The sequence below is a fragment of the Pteropus medius genome, unplaced genomic scaffold, assembly GCF_902729225.1.
Source record: "Pteropus medius unplaced genomic scaffold, Ma_sr-lr_union100, whole genome shotgun sequence".
Taxonomy (NCBI): Eukaryota; Metazoa; Chordata; class Mammalia; order Chiroptera; family Pteropodidae; genus Pteropus; species Pteropus medius.
The window spans coordinates 3,345,581-3,362,313 of NW_024353787.1; the positions used below are offsets into that span (position 1 = coordinate 3,345,581).

The window sequence follows — 16,733 nt, forward strand, 5'->3', positions numbered from 1 at the left end:
TCCTTCCTTTTAAAGTACATTCTTTAGAAAATTTTTTTCAGTGAATGTCTGTTAGTAGTAAAATAAACATAATTTAGTTTATTGTAGAATTCTAGATCAACATTTATTTTCTCTCGTGTTTTGAAGATATTCCTTTGTTATCTGTCTTCTGTTGTTGCTATTGAGAGTCTGCCATCAATCTAATTGCCTTTTTAGGTAATTTTTTCATTTCTCTTTGATTGCTGTCAAGATCTTGTCTTTGATTTTGATGTTCTGCTGTTTCACTATAATATGTGTGTGTGTTCCTTGAATCTGAAGATTCATGTCTCTTATCATATTAGGAACATTCTCTCATAGTTACTGTTTGCTGGTACATCTTTCTCCATCCTTTCACTTTCAGTCAGCTTGCTTTTTATCCAACCTGATAATCTCTGTCTTTTGAATGGGCGTGTCTTGTACATTCACATTTAATGCAATTATTAATATGGTTGGATTGTCTCATGTAATTTTTGTTCTTCTGTTCTTCATCTACTGCTTTCCTTTGCATTAAATACATAAAAATTTTTAGTGTACCATTTTAATTTCTTTATCGTTAATTCTTTTCTATTATATTATTTAAACTATTGGTGGTTGTGCTGGGAATTACAATGTATATCTTAACTTATTAAAATATAATTAATTCTGATAAAATATAGAAGCATTGTTCCAATATATGTCTTTCTTCTCTCCCTTTTGATGCTATTACTGTCATATACATAATTTGCACGTATATCAGAAACCCAACAGTTATTATAAACCAATGATGGCATTATAGTTGCCTTGTACAATCTTATTTCTTTTAAAGAAGAGGAAAAGTGAGAAAAATATCTTTATATTTACTCACATATTTACCATTTCTGGTGCTATTCATTTTTTCTTGTGATTTTGAGTTACCATTGGGTTTTGCTTCCTTTTAGTCTGAAGAACTTCCATTAGTATTTCTTGTAAGATAGGTCGGCTGCAAATAAATTCTTCAGTCTATATTTATTTGGAAATATATTTTCAACTTCATTTTTAAAGGCTAGTTTTGCTGGATATAGAATTTCTGGCCGATAGTTTTTTCTTTCAGCACTCTGAGTATATGATTCTATCGCCTTTAGAGGTCATTGTTTCACATGAAAAGCCAATTGTTAATCATATTGTTATTGTCTTTTATTTGATGAATTGTTTTTCTCTTCCTGCTGTAAGATTTTCTCTTTGTCTTCCGCTTTCAACATTTTGACTGTAATGTGTCTGGATATGGATCTCTTTATGTTTAACCCACTTTAAATTCATTGAGCTTCTTTGATCTATAATGTTTTTCATCAAATTTGTAAAGTTTTTGGCCATTATTTCTTCAAATATTTTTTCTTTCCCTTTCTCTCTTCTTTTTCTGGGGTTTCTGTTACATGTATATTGGTATACATGATATTACCTGATAGGTGTCCAAGTTCCTGTTCATTTCTAGTCTTTTTTTCCTTCATTCTTCAGTTGGATAATTTATACTGCTCTAGTTTCAAGTTTACTGATTATTTCTTATTCCAAGCCCTTCTAGTGAATTTTTTTCTCAGTTATTCTACTTTGCAGCTTTCAAAATTTTATTTGGTTCCTTTATCTTTTTTAAGAATAATTACGATTTTCAATTAATTGAATCATTGTTGCAATGCTTTCCTTTAAATCTTTCTTACAGTTCTTGAACATATTTATGTATTCTGCTTTATAGTCTTTGATATATCAAACATCTCAGAACATTTGTATTTTTATTTGTATGTCTTGTAATTTTTTGTTGACTATTGAACATTTTAGGTAACATATTCTAGCAACTCTGGATTCTTACTTTACCTCTAGAAGATTGTTATTGCTTTGTTTATCTCTTAATCACTGAACTGTCTTCCCTACCAAATGTGGACTCTGATGTCTCCACCAATATTTTTCTGTCTTCTTTTTATTTTTAAGCCTTATTTCCTAGAGGCTAGCCCTGTGTCCGTATAGCTTTAGTGTTCAGCCACTATTGGTTAGAGGTTATGCTCAAAAGCCACTAAGACTTCTCTCTGCTTATGGTTCTATGTATGGGCTGGGGAGTACAAACTAAGCTGTTTTCAGGCTTATGTTTCCTCTGCATGTGTTTACAGGCTCCACTGGTCAGGGAATTGTGGATGGCTCAGGGCCTCTCTGGTTTTGTTGTGCACGCACCCAGTTTCTTGTTAACCTAGGATATGTACAGAGCTTATCAAACTGCTTATGCTTGTCTCACCCCATGAAACTCTCCATTAAGTCCCTGGTTAATCTGACAGTTGATAGCTTGTCCCAAACAGTGCCCAAACCTCAGCCTCTCAGTGCTGCTGGCTATTCTTCTTCTTGACACTCTAACTGACAATGCTGCAAATTAAGTGAGGCCCCTTTGCCAGTGACAGTGAAGCAACTGGTTTTTGCAGTCTACCCTACCCTTATTGAACTATTGCACTGATAGAGCTAGGAGCTGGGGTAATGGGAGCAGCCCCAGCAAGGATACCCCCCATTCACACTGTTCTTACTCAAAGTTTAGTAATTTTCAAGAATAAATATTTCTTTGATTGATTTTCAGAGTGATGAAGTGGTTGTTTTTGAGTTTTGTCCAGCGTTATAGTAGTCTTGGTGGGATAGAATTTGGTGTCCTTTCTCTGTCATGCCTGAAGTTGGAAGTCTAGAAAATTCTCAACCATCATTATCAGTTCAAGTATTGCTTCTTCCACATTCTATCTATTCTCTCCTCTGGAAGTCCTTTTAATTGTATGTGGTACCTTCTTATTCTTTCCTCCTTGTGTCTTACCCACTCCTTCATATTTTCCACATTTTTGCCTCTCTGTGTTCCCTTCCAGTAAGTTTCTCAGCTGTATCTTCTGATTCACTGTTTTTTTCTTCATTGTCTCTCATCTACTATTTACTCATTAATTGTGTTTTTAACTTCACTGACTTTTTTTTTCATTTCTATAAATCTGATTTGGTTCCTTTTCAAATATTTATAAAAGCTTTTCTCCTCCCCTTATGTTTTTAGTTTTATCTTTTAAGTTTAAGAAATCTTAACATAGTTTAAAAACTAATCTGTTTTAACTAAGGTAACACTAGCTGCTGTTACAGGTAAACTTTGAATTCTCAATGGCTTAACTCAATAATAGTTTAATTCTTGTTTATGTCACAGTTTGTATTAGTTCTCTATTGCTACATACTAAATTACTTCAAACATAGTGTCTTAAAACAACAAATATTTATTATCTCACAGTTTATGTGGGTCAGAAATCCGAGCGTAGTCTAGCTGGGTGCCACCTGGATCAGTGTCTCACAAGGCTTCAGTCAGGGTGTTGGCCAGGGTTGCAGTCATCTCAAGGCTTGACTGGAGGAAGATCTGCTGCCATGCTCATTCACATGACTGTCATCAGGCCAAAAATCCTTGCTGGCTGTTGGCCAGAGACATCAGTTTTCTGACATGTGGGACTCACCATAGGGCTACTTGCAACATTACAGCTTACTTCTCCCAGAGCAAAGGCTCTGAGAGAGAGTGAGAGATGTTGTCCAAGATGAAAGCCACAGCCTTTTTGTAATCAGATCTCAGAAGCGACATCCGATTGTATCTTCCATATTCTATTCAGTACTCAGTAGGAGGGGACTACATAAGGGTATGAATGCCAGGAGTTGGAAATCATTAGGGGCCATGTCAGAAATGGTCTGTCTCTCAGTCTAATATTGGCTCATCTTTAATGGAGGTTTATCTGTGAGAATCCTGAGCAGCTTGGGTTAGGAAATATTTTGTAATTACTTCTGTTAGACTGTTCTTGGTCTGGGACCATTTTATGTTAATTTTTAATGGGGGGGTGGTTCTGATTCATGAAGGCCCATGCAGACACAGAATCCTGTATCTATATGATTAGCTTGTGGGTATACATTCTTAAAAAATTTGTTTCTTTTCTCTTTCCCCCAGTGCCTAGACTATAAGCTAGCTTCTTTATCATCAGTTTGTACTAATAATTGATTTTTCTTCTAGTCTACCTTTTCATGAAAGGTTTCCTACTTTTATACAGGTTCTCATTTCCAATTCTACGCTTTATGGGCCCAAAGCCTTACAGTTGCACCTAAGTGGGTGTTAAAACCTAAGCCCTTTGGTTACTGAGACTAGCAACCCCAGCCCCCACCTTCCACCTCCACTGGGCTGTTTGCAGCATTGGCTCACATAGTTAATATTCTGATTTTCCAGTCTCCTCTTTGCTTTTGTCCCCTGGGGACTTATCTCGCTTTCTTGTGAGCTCAGCTATGCATATAAAGCAACGTTTGTTATATTTTATCTGATGTTTTAGATTGTTTTGAAATGGGAGGGTTTTTTAAGGTTATCTAAACTAAATGACATATATAAGGTATATAGAATGTTGCCTAGCCCCTAGTTGGACCCACCAACTCTATCACAGAAACTTTTCAATTAGTCCCAAACAAAGTATTTTTTTCTAAATATCCCACATCCTTGGAAATTTTTATTGATTGTGAGTCTGGTTTAGAGAAAGGCTAAGTTTCTTATTTCCCAAGAGGATTCTTTGACTTTGACTCAGCAGGGGCTGGCGGGGAGCAGAGTGGAAAGAAGTCTGGGGATAATAGGAGAATTCACATAGTTGTAATATAGTAAAGATCAACTCAGGCACAGTATTCCTCTGAGAGTCTATGTCATTCTGCATTTCCCTTGGGTCCTGGTCTCTTGTTGGAATTTCAGCTTCTCTTGGCCTGTGGAGATGGAAGGTGTGTGGCCCCAGGGAGTTTCTCATCCTCCTTCTATCTGCCTGGTATAAAATTAGTTGTGGGAATAGCATATGGTTGGGATTTCAAGAGCTTCAGAACCCCTGGGAAAGAGAGGTCTCTGAGAAGCATTTTCATTGTGATTTAAGAACCTCCTGCTACTAATAATAGTAGCTGATGTTCATTGAGCATCTGCTATATGCCAGAGATTCTGCCTAGTGCTTTACACACAGAAGAGGGATGAAGGTACAGAGATAAGCTGGAGCAGGAGTCTTTTCATTCCTGGTGTCTTGATTTGACACCAGAACACTCTCTGTTGGGGTTAGATCAGCAATTTTGTGCTCCACAAGGGACACTCTGGACTGGATTGGTTCTAGTTGGGGAGTATCCTGAGCTTGGCCTAGAAATGGGAGTTAGATCAACTCCCAAGGTTCAGGAAATACTCTGCCACTGCTGGTTCTTGGTACTCCAGAGGCCTAGAGATAGGAAACTGAGAGGTAGATTCCTAGGAGCCATGGTGAAGCCACAGCTGCCACAGGAGTGTGGCTTATGCCAGTTAAACATGGGTTAGCATGACTTCCACAGGATCTTGGATTGAATTTTCCATGGCCTATGACTTCTGTATACTTGTAATAAAGTTCCTTTAGAAAAAACTGCAGAAAGAAGTCCAGACAGTCCTTTTCCTAGAAGCTACTGGCCCCACATTGGAACCACGAGGTCTGAATCTTCAGCAAATTTGGCTCTGAGCTTTGCAGCAGCCAAAGCAAAGAAAGGCATAAAGTTAGAGAGCCCTGGGTTCAGATCCTTGAGGTGGGCCTGAGTTAATGTCAGTCTAACAAGTTCCTCAGGAGATTCTGATGCTCAGTCAGCCTGGCATGAGAGCCAGAAAACCTGGCATTTAACTTTGGTCTTACCACGTTCAAGCTGGGCATCCTTGGACAACATCTGCCCTCTCTGAGCCTTAGTTTGCCCATCGAATCAAAATTCCTCCTCAATTTTATGTAGAATTTCGTGATATGTTATGCTTTGGAGGCTGAATTAATGGAAACATTGAGCTGCATTTCACACATGGATCAAGCCACTCTTTTTGCATATAAATATGATTCTATGAATCTTTCTTGGGAGATGTCACAAGATGCAGCCATGAGTACTTGCTGTCACATTTGGTATGTGGATGCTACCGAGGACCTTGTCTGTGACTTCATTCTATGGCCTCTACATTATCACTCATGGGAGAATTTCTCTTGAGCTCAGGGAAAGCAAGAGTTGTGGTTCTCATGAGCAGTGGCCTGTGTTTCCCAGGCAGACCTTAAGACCTTTGCATGCTCTTAGTCTGTGAACTAAGAGCTTGCTATATGCCAGTATCTGCACCAGAGGCCTCTCATGTTTTTTTTTTTGAGTCCCCCAATAGTCCATAAAGATGATACCATTATCATTCCCATTTGACAGATGATTAAACAGAGGCCTAAAAACTTTAACTTTCCGAGGCCACACTGCTAGGAAGTAGCAGAGGCAGCACTTGAGTCTAGGTAGGTCTCACTTTGCAACCCGTGCAGGCAATCCCAGGCTATACGCCACGGTGGTTTGGCTGCTCTGAAGCTCGGTCAAATGTACACCCACACTGTGCTCTGGGTATAGAGCTTACCACTGGACCACCTTCTTTTCTTACCTTTATTTTTGCTTTGTGTCAGTTTTCTCATATAATGCAAATGAAGTTGCAGCCTCTGTGGTATATTTAGTTTTAGTGCAGTGTTGTGTGACATGGTTCTGTGAACAAAATTTTTGTTTTGCTTTTTTCTTAGTTGCTTTAATTTTTTTTTAACATCATGGATTCTGCACCACAAAATATCGGAAACAAAAACAAGAACCTCATTCAGCAATGGCTGAACTTTCCTCAGAGGAGGAGGGCAGAGAAGGAACCAGTGGGCCAAACCAGAACACTAGTTAGTGGGCAGAAAGTGGAGGGAGGCTTGGAACACTTGAAGGTTGGTAATTTTTGCTCTGTCACCCATTAATTTCTGTCCTGCTGCACGATTGTTTTCAATTTTGCAATGCAGTGGATCATAAATAGTAAAATAAAAGGTGATCTTCCCTGCAGTCCGACCCCACCCCCATACTAGGTAGGAGGGTGGCTGTCAGGTCCCTGGTCCTCTCCATTAGGGTCTAGTAAGAAAAATGCGAGGGGTTGGGACTAGGTGCAGAGGAAGATGGGGTGGTCTGAAGGCTAGCATACAGCCAAACATTTGGGAGAGGTATAGATGGGGTGGAGGGAAGAGTATTTAGAGGAAAGACGGGACCCACAAAGCGTTTTGCAGAGCAGCACAGAGCAGAGGTATCTCCATTTTTCTTTGCAGAGAGCGAGGGTTTCTTTTAGTCTAAATGCAGAAGAGTTGCACAGAAACACAGCCTCTGCAGATCTAGATATATTTCTATGACAAAGTGCTTCAGAGAATCTCCACCCCCCACCCATCCCAGCACGCCAGTAACTGTCTTCTCCGCTCCTGTCCCCAGCTCAGCGAGGAGCTGAACCAGCAGCTGGAGGCCGTGTGCGGGTCTGTGTTTGGGGAGCTCGAGTCTCAGGCCGTGGACGCCCTGGACCTGCCCGGCTGTTTCCGCATGCGGAGCCACAGCTACCTCCGGGCCATCCAGGCCGGCTGCTCTCAAGACGACGACTGCCTGCCCCTCCTTGCTGCCCCTGCCTCTGTCTCAGGGAGGCCCGGCTCCTGTGAGTACTCCGAGTCTGTCCCCAGCCGGGCCCTAGGTTGGAGAGCGCCCTGGGTTCTGATTCTGACCCTGCTCAGCTGTGCTGTGCGACCTTAGGTAGATCGTTTGCTTCTCTGGGACGGGTGATGGGGAGAACCCCCTTGGCTCTCTACGAGGCAGCAGGCAGAGTCCTGGGCACCGCGTCGGTAGCTGGCCACAGACACTTGCAGGGACGCGTTTCTCACCCGCTGTCTCTGCGTTCCCGGCCACAGCCTTCAACTTCAGAAAGGCCCCGCCCACCATCCCGCCGGGAAGCCAGGCCCCGCCCCGCATCTCCATCACCGCCCAGAGTAGCACCGACTCCGCCCACGAGAGCTTCACCGCAGCCGAGGGCCCAGCCCGGCGCTGCAGCTCCGCTGACGGGCTGGACGGCCCCGCCATGGGCGCGCGCACCCTGGAGTTGGCGCCGGTGCCACCTCGGGCCAGCCCCAAGCCCCCCACACTCATCATCAAGACCATTCCTGGCAGGGAGGAGCTGCGGAGCCTGGCGCGGCAGCGGAAGTGGCGGCCGTCCATTGGGGTGCAGGTATGGAAGGAGGAGGCGCTGACGAAAACTCAGGCCCTGGCCGGTCGGGGATGGGTTGAGGGGCCTTCACTGGGGCCTTCTGGAGACAAAGACCTTTTCCTTGACTTGCTCTGAGAGCAGGTGGCCCCTCTGTCTGGTCATTGATAGGGCTACTCCAACCAGCCCCAGTCCTTGTCCCGCTTCCTGGCGCCATCGTCCCTACTGCTGAATGGAGAGTGGTGCCCAGAGGTTGCCACCTTGACGCCTCCGACCTCCTGGGTGTCTCATCTTGTTTAGGAAGATTGTCTTTACAGGATCTGCCAGCTGGCTTGGGGCTCAGACACTGCTGGCCCTTCTCCCTGGAAAGGGCTTGTGCCCTGGCCTAGCCCTGGCCACTGACTCTCTAACCTTGCCACCAGGTGGAGACTATCTCAGACTCCGACACGGAGAACAGGAGTAGAAGAGAGTTCCACTCCATAGGAGTACAGGTGGAAGAGGACAAGAGGTAGGTCTGAGTGAGGCCATCTCAAACTTCCTTGGGGAAGAAGGGGAGAGAGGGCTGCATAATGGCCTGGTCTCCTTGTGCACACTGCCTCTTCCTGGAGGAGACCAAGTCCCTTTAATGGCGAGCAGCCACGGAAGTTATCCACAGAGATGTCACCAGGATGGTTATCAGATCTAAAGTCAGTTCTACTTGTACCCATGCCTGTCCCAGCTGCACTGAGGTGGATAGGAGATGTAAGTAGTTGAGGGAAAGGGGTGATACAGAGACGTAACAGGTAGGTGCTGAGCAGACCTCCAACAATTGTCCTTTATAGAGGGTAACAGGATTTTGCCAATCCCTCATTACTTCCTGTGGTATACAAATATGTGAGCTCAGAAAGAAACAAACACGAAGATTGCCTCTCAGAAGGCCCTGGCAGCTATAATACTCCTCCTCAGTTGGCTCACACAAGCATTTAACCAGTTGGGGGTACTTATTATATGCCTGAGTCTGTGGTGTACCCGAGATGGTAGAATTACCAGCGGGCACCATTCTGGCAATAGGTAACCTCATTAACATTGCTTCCTTAATTTCCAATGGAAAAGTTGGCATTGTGAGCTCTGGAGGGAATACTGGGAGAAGTCACTTTGTTGTTGAGTTCTTGTGGGAAGACACTTTCTCTAATGTCCATGTGGCAGTGCCACAGTGGCTCGTCTGTCTTCTGGGTTGCAATGCTACCAGGGCAGTGACCCTAAGTATGGTGTCTTGCTTAAGAGTTTCATGATAATCTGCGTTGCCCAGGCCATACCCACTGGAGGAATAAAACTAGAGTGCTAGTAGCAGTCCCTCACAGCTCTGTACCTAGTTGTCATTTTTAGCCTTTAGACCTCCCCTAAAGTTCCCCCAACGATTTCTGGCTAAATAAAAATATGTACCAAACACCATCAGACTTAAGAGTGGGAATTGAGACGATATCCTCTAACGTCAAGAGTGGTACACTCGACAGTGAACTAGAATTCCCATTGAATGCACTATTTCAAGAAAAAGAAATGAAAAGAAAACTGGTTTCGTGTATGTGCCTGATCAAATCTTCTTGGGGTTCTTATGGGGGTCACCATTTTCCCCCATTCTTCCTCTAGTTCTCTGCAGTTCCACGTGCTCCTGAGGCTGTAAATGCCTCCATCAAGGGGGGCAAAAAGTTGCTCTTGTTGCCCGCATCACAGCTGAAAGCTGCTGTCCTCCAAACTCTTAATATTCCACAAAGATCATAGAAAAGTAGCACTTTATGGCCAACCTAATTCCTCAAATCCATGACTTGAGTTTTTGAGAGATGGGGTAGGAGTCATGGATGGATGCAGCTCTGTGTTCAGAACCTTGCCCTTCCCCACTCCGATGCTGTCCCGTGGACCATAAACTAAGCCTTGTGTGCCCCTACTCACACCCTCATAAAGATTCTTGGTCCTTGATCCAGATACACCCCTGGAGTTCCCCCATTCCTTCTAACAAGCCTGAATCCTGGGAATAGTGCAGTAGACATTCTACTGAGATTCCGGCTAAATCAGCAAACTTTGTCATTCATTCGCTGAGTCATTCAGAAAGTACTTATTAAGCATCTGTTATATGATAGCTCCTGTTAAATGCTCAGGGAAACATCAAAGACATGACTCTTGTCCTCATAGAAGTTATGGTCTAGAGGAGAATCAAGGCAATGAATAAATCATCTACGTCTAAAAATATGATGGTATAATATGTAAGGGAATATTATACATTATGGTGGGAAAGGGGGAAAAAAAGCAGGAGCTAAGAGAGAAGAGACCTTATTTAGGTTAAGCAGGTGACATTTAAGCTGAGATTTGCAGATTGAATAGGACTACTCAGATGGTGATTGAGATTGCAGGGGGGAGTGTTGGGGGCTGGGGTGATCTTTCCAGGAAAAGGGAATAGCATATGTGAAAGTGCTGGAGCAGGGAAGGGTTTGACCTGAATCAGGAACTGAAAGTTTCATCCGGCTAGTGTGGAATGGGATGGGGCAGTGGCAGGGGCTAGGTCATGTGGAGCATGGGCATGATAAAGAAGTAGAATTTAATTATAACTAATGAGCAGCCATTAAAAGGTTAAAGAAGGGTGCGACATGATCTAATTTATGTTAACAAAAGATCACTAGCTGCTAAGTGGAGAATGAATTTGAGGGAAGTGATAATGAGTATGGGGAAGCTAGTAAGCAGGATTTTTCTATCATCCTGAAGAAAGATGATGATGGTTTTTCGCATTATGGAAGATCTTGTATTGGGGATTTTTTTCCCCTCTATTGTAGTTTATAATTGGGCACTGCTCATGTATGAGGACAGTATTAAGTTTTGTCCATTAGTTTTGTATTTTAGTTTTGCTGTCTCTCATTAGGATTCATAGTTTATCTGAACATCATAATGGGTTTTCTATATAGTCAGTTATTTTTTTCTGCAAATGAAGATATTTCTTTTAAACCAGTTTTCTTTTCATTTTTTCTTGTAATAGTGCATTGAATGGGACTTCTAGTTCACTGTCAAGTGTATCACTCTTGACGTTAGAGGGTATCGTCTCAATTCCCACTCTTAAGTCGATGGTGTTTGGTACAGATTTTGATGAATACTATTTATCAGGTTGAGGAAATTCTCTTCTATTCCTAGTTGTCTACGAGTTTTTATTTAAACAATTTTAAAAATAGAAAGTAAGAGTGGAAATTTACTGAATGTGTTTTCAGAGTCTACTTAGATGATCATAGATTTTTTTTCCTTTCATTTGTAATGTGAATTATACTAAGTGATTTTCCATGTTGACCTATTCTTTCATTTCTGGGATAAACCCTGCTCGATACTATTATCAGTTTGGAGTAAATTTGGCTGTGAGTACCAGGGCCTCAATAGTGTCTTAATGTTTTTCTCTCTCATTTAAAAAAAAAAAAAAAAAGCCTGGATGCAGAAGTGCAGTGTCAGGACCTGAGGCTTCTGTCTTGCTGCATTTCCACCCTTTGTGTATTATCTCATATCCAAGTTGCTGAAGTTCAAGCTCCAGCTGTTCTGTCTCCATTCTGAGCAATAGGAAGGAGAAAGCAATGAGGAAGGATGCAGCCCTTCCTTTTTTAAAAAGAATTCCTGACAGACACCACACTTTCACCTACATCCTATTAGCTAAAACCTCTTTACTTGGTGGCATCTAGCTGCAAGGGAGGTGGTAGAATAGTCTTTTAACTGGGAAGCAATGCGCAGTGATTCAATGCACTATTATAATACATGATTATAGATGAAAATCAAGGTTCTTAAGGCTATAGACAAAGAGAAGAATAGATTTATGGAACTCTAGCAGTTTTGGTCATGGAGTTGCTGTATTTTTATATACCTTTCTGGATTTTTGAATAGCTATAACTTTATTTAAGAATTTTATCTCTATATTCGTAAGTGATATTGGCTTACTATTTTGCTTTTATTGTTGTTACTCAGTTCAAGTATTAAGGTTATGCTAGACTCCTAAAATGAGTTTGATAGTGTTCTCTGTGTTTCTGTTCTTTAGAACAATTTTTGTAAAGTAGAAATTATCTATTTAAAGGTTTGGTAAAGGTTGCTTATAAAACTATCTCAACTTGATGCCCTTTGTGGGTAGGAGAAAGTTTTTAAACTACAGCCTCAGTTTCTTTAGTGGTTATTGATCTATTCTGGTTTCATTTTCCTTCTTGAGTTAAGTGTGATGATTTATATTTTTCTAAAAAATAGACCAGTTTACAAAAAAATGACAGTTTTCAAAATTTTGGCACCAATATTCTTTATTGTAGTATTCTAACTTTATAAACTTTTATTTTATCTATAGGTTATACCCCCTTTTTGTTCCTAATACTATATATTTATGCCCTACATCCATTTCTTGATCAATCTTGCCTGAAGTTTGTATATTTCATCATTTAAATATATTTTTTTGAATTATATTTTATTAGTCTTTAAAAAAACCAGCTTTTGGTTTCGGTGAGCATCTCTGTTGTTCCTTTCTCTTTTATCTTTAATATTTTCTTCCTTCTAATACTTTTATATTATTATATTCTTTCTTCTACCATCTTTGTCTTTTTACAGCTTCTTAAATGCTATTTCTTACTTTCTAACATGTTTTTAAGGCTATAAACTCCTTCTAACTATACTGCTATAGCTGCATCTCATAGTTTTGAGATGCAGTGTTTTCATTGTTTAGTTTGAAATAGTTTGTAACTTTCATCATAATTTTCTTTTTAATCTATGAATTATTTCGGATATATGTTTTTTAAAGTTTTCAAATGTGTTTATTGGGGGAGAGATCTACCTTTTCATTACTGATTCCTAAATTTGCCACATAGTGGTCATGGTATGCATTCTGTATATTCCTTAGAATTTGTCGAGGCTTTCTCCATCATATCTACATATATATGATCAGACATATAAGTTATATTTTTCAAATGTCTACCTTGATTTTTTTTTTTTTTTGGATGTTTGATCTGAGAGAGGTATGTTAAAATGTCTCACCATGATTTTGGACGCATCATTTTCCCTAGTAATTTTATTAATTTTTCCTTTAGTTTGAGAAGGTGCTATTTAGAAGTATTTAGGCTTATGATTGTTGTAGCTTCTTGGTAGGTTGGCCCTTTTATTGTGAAATTTGTTTCTTTTTATCTTTATCAGTGGTTTTTGCCTTGAAGTTTATTTTGCTTGATTTTATTGCTATGGCTTCTTTCTTTTGGTTAATTTTCCAGTATATTTTTTCCATCCTTTTATTTTCAGCCTTCCTATATCCTCCTGTTTTAGATGTGTTGCTTGTAAGCAATATGAAACTAGAGTTTAGTAGACATATTTACTCCATTTATATGTCTTTTGATTACTGATTTATTTTAAAATTTTCCATTTGATAGGCTTTTTCTTTGCTGTCCTCCTCCCTTACTTTTCTGCCTTCTATTGAACTGATCAAATTCACTTTATTTCTCTTCCCTCCACTGGTTTGGAAGTTTATATTTTAGTCATGATTTCCCTCAACTTTTTAACAAATATACTAAATTTCAAATTTTACTAATAAAGTCTAAAATCAGTCAGTTTTTCTATCCTTGTTAGGCACAAAACAAGTACCTTGGAACACTTTCTTAAGTCCCTCCTCCCATCTCTCATGTTATATTTATCTAGTATTTTGATTATTATACCTCTTCATGAAAAACACTCTTCTAAATCAGTTGTTGTTATATATTTTATGGTTTAATAGTTTGGGTTTACAAACATATTTTAACAATTGCATGTTCACTATTGTTTGTTTCTGGCCACTCCTTCCTGATGGGTTCAATTTCCTTTATGCTGAAGTACTTCTTGAGCTTGGGACCAGTTTTGAGTTAATATCTCAGCTTGAGATTTCTGTATTTCACTGCTAGTACTCATTTGAACCCCACACCCACACACAAAGCAGCCTTAATGTTTTATTTTCTCAGCATCCTATTTCCTGGCCACTTTCCTGAATCATGACATGAATTTTCTAGTCCAAGTTTGTAAGTGAAATGACCCTTCAAGGCTGCTGGTTTTATGCATAGGGTCTCCTTCCATCTCCCCAGGATGCACAGGTTTGAGGTCTCTTCTCTTCAACCTGAGTCTTACCATCCAGCCTCTAGCATATGCCTGGCCTGGTGTTCCTGAGGCTCATTTGGCTTAGATTCCCTCTCACTACTCATGTTTTGAATTTCCTTTTTGTTTCTGGTACTTGACAATTTCTCTTTTCTACTTTCAAGCTTGGCATTATAGCAAAACCACCTTTTTACTTTCTTTTACCTAGCATTTCTATATGTTTAAGGGGAGGGTTGGAGCTTCCTAAGTTAGTTCGGTCTACAATACTGATGAGTTGTCTGGACTAGGTTTATAGCAGCAGTGACAGAGAAAAGTGGACCAAGTTGAGAAGCATTTGGAGCAAGGTTAGGGAAGGGCAGTGACAGGCAGAGAATGAGGTCTTCCTTGCTCTTGTATAGGTGCTCAGGGAGGTCTTGGTGGAGTGGGCTGATAAGGGGTGATGGTGAGATGGTGTTGGATAAATGTCTGAAGAACTGAATTGCTTGGGACAGGTGATCACACTGGGAATCCAGAGTGGGTGACAGGTGGGGAGAAAAGAAATCTGGCACATCTTTCTGGCCAGGCTCTCTTGCTTGTCTGCTGAAGGCATCCTTGGTTAAACACCTGCACCATCCTTTCTGTTCCTTATGTCCCTGGCACTTTAAGTCTCACTTACCACACACCGTGTCCCAACTGGTACATAAAAGTGAGCCGTGAATACCAGCAGCTTTTCCAGGCAAATATCCAGGACTAGCCCCCCACCTGCTGCCACACCATTTCCTTGGACTCTCTTGTCCTTGTTCCTGTCTTGCTGGACCCCTCTCCCCGCTCTCTCTCTCTCTCTCTCTTTCTCTGTCTCTCCTTTTTAAAAAATATTCAAGGAGGAAAGGTCTCTCTTTTCTGCTTTTCAGGGTATTCCTTGCTAACCTATTGGGTGAAGAATTCAGATTTATTGCCTCTCATACCTGGGAGTTGTCTAAGTGTCCTTCAAGTTGTCCATCATCACTGGTGACTTGGCTTAGAAATATACAGGGGTGGGAGTTGGTGTCTCTTCAGTTCTATCTCCACTGCACGCCCACCCAAAATTCATTGGTCCACAGATACTTATTGTATCTCTATTACTTGTTAATTACTATGCTGGGCACTGAGAATATAAAGGCGAGCAGAACCAGACATAGTCCCTGCCTTGTGAAGCTGACAGCCGTGTTCTTCTAAGAACCTCATAAATGATGTAGAAGTAACAGCTGTAAAAAGTGCCACAAAGGAGAGATATGTATGCTATGAGAGTGCATAATAGGGGCCCAGCTAGAGAGGTCAGCCATAGCTTCCCTGAGGAAGTGACATTTGAATGGAGATCTGAAAGATGAACAAAAGTTAACTAGATAAAAATAAGAGATAAGAGTGTTGCAGGCAGAAGGACCAGCATGCACTAAGGCCCTGTGGTGAGAGGGAGTATAATTAAGAAACAGTTACCAGCCCTGTCTTAGGGCATCCATCCTACTTTCTTCCCAGACCCAGCACACTCTGGGCCATGATAAAAGAATGCATCAAATGTTCTTGCTGAATATTAGTAGAATGTTCCTGGGGCCCTTTGAGAACATAGAAACCATGTGATTTTTGCCTCTAACTCTCTCTAACTAGGGAGGTCTCCTGTATCTTCTACTTCTAGATCCCCCCCAACCAAGATCTTATTTTAATTTCAGATTTAAGAAAAATAGAACAAAATGAAATAAGTGAAAAATATCAGAACATCCAATTAAATTTGATTATTGAATAAACAATGAATAATTTTTAGTATAGGTATTTCTCAAATATTGCATGAGACATACTAAAAATGTATCTGTTATTTATTTGAAATTAAAGTTTAACCGAAGTCCTGTATTTTATCTGACAGTCCTACTTATACCCACTTGTGCCTAACCAGGACCCCCTGGAGAACTCTGTAGGAAGGCCAGCCTACCCCCAAACGCCTTTCTTGGCATCATGGTCATTTCTGGCTTTGGGACCTTAGGAAGGGAGTGTATGGGAAGAACAGAGCCCCTTGAGTTCTGGGAAGGAAGCTTCCATCTCATGAAGTTATGTTACGAGAACAAAAAGCAAAGAGTTGCTGACAGACCACAAGACCTGGGCATGGACACTGCCTCCATTTCTCAGTCATCACTTCCAGGATGGTTCCTGACTCATCATCATGACTCTTCTTAAATCTCCCATCCTAGCCCCACCTCAGCATCACTGTCATAGTCCCCAGGCTGGGCTTGGGGACTCTTGATTGATTGTATATTTAAGCTCCTAGATGCTCTCTCAAAGAGGGCACACGTACAATGGCTGAGCCTTGCTGAAATGTCCCTGCCCTTCCTCTTCCTTGCCCACTCCCTCTCCCATGCCCTCCAGCCTGCTGCCAAATGCTCCTGGGCAAACCTCTTGACAACTTCTGGATGTTGAGCATTCCTTGGACACTGTGTCTCTCGGGATGAGCCAGTTTTTTCCCAGAGCTGCTTGCATTATCCCTTAGAGAATCAAAATAGAAATGTGTCTTGAAGTAACCATGATAACTACTTTCAGAATCATCAGGAATGTGATCATTGTCAGCCTAAAGAACTAAAGAAGCTTCCTCAGCCTTGTCAAAAGGCTTGGGGAGAAAATATTGTGAAAGGCA

The 16,733-nt window shown here is 41.1% G+C and overlaps 1 protein-coding gene across 3 annotated transcripts in view; it reads left to right on the forward strand.

The window, feature by feature from the left end:
* Positions 1 to 16,733, forward strand: part of DLGAP3 (DLG associated protein 3) — a 53,598-nt gene that overhangs the window by 30,030 nt on the left and 6,835 nt on the right. For all 3 annotated transcript variants that reach the window (XM_039850962.1, XM_039850961.1, XM_039850963.1), the window contains 3 exons: positions 7,264 to 7,477; positions 7,728 to 8,041; positions 8,440 to 8,525. In XM_039850962.1, coding sequence (XP_039706896.1) covers positions 7,264 to 7,477; positions 7,728 to 8,041; positions 8,440 to 8,525 — 614 coding nt within the window. The remainder of the gene's footprint in view (positions 1 to 7,263; positions 7,478 to 7,727; positions 8,042 to 8,439; positions 8,526 to 16,733) is intronic.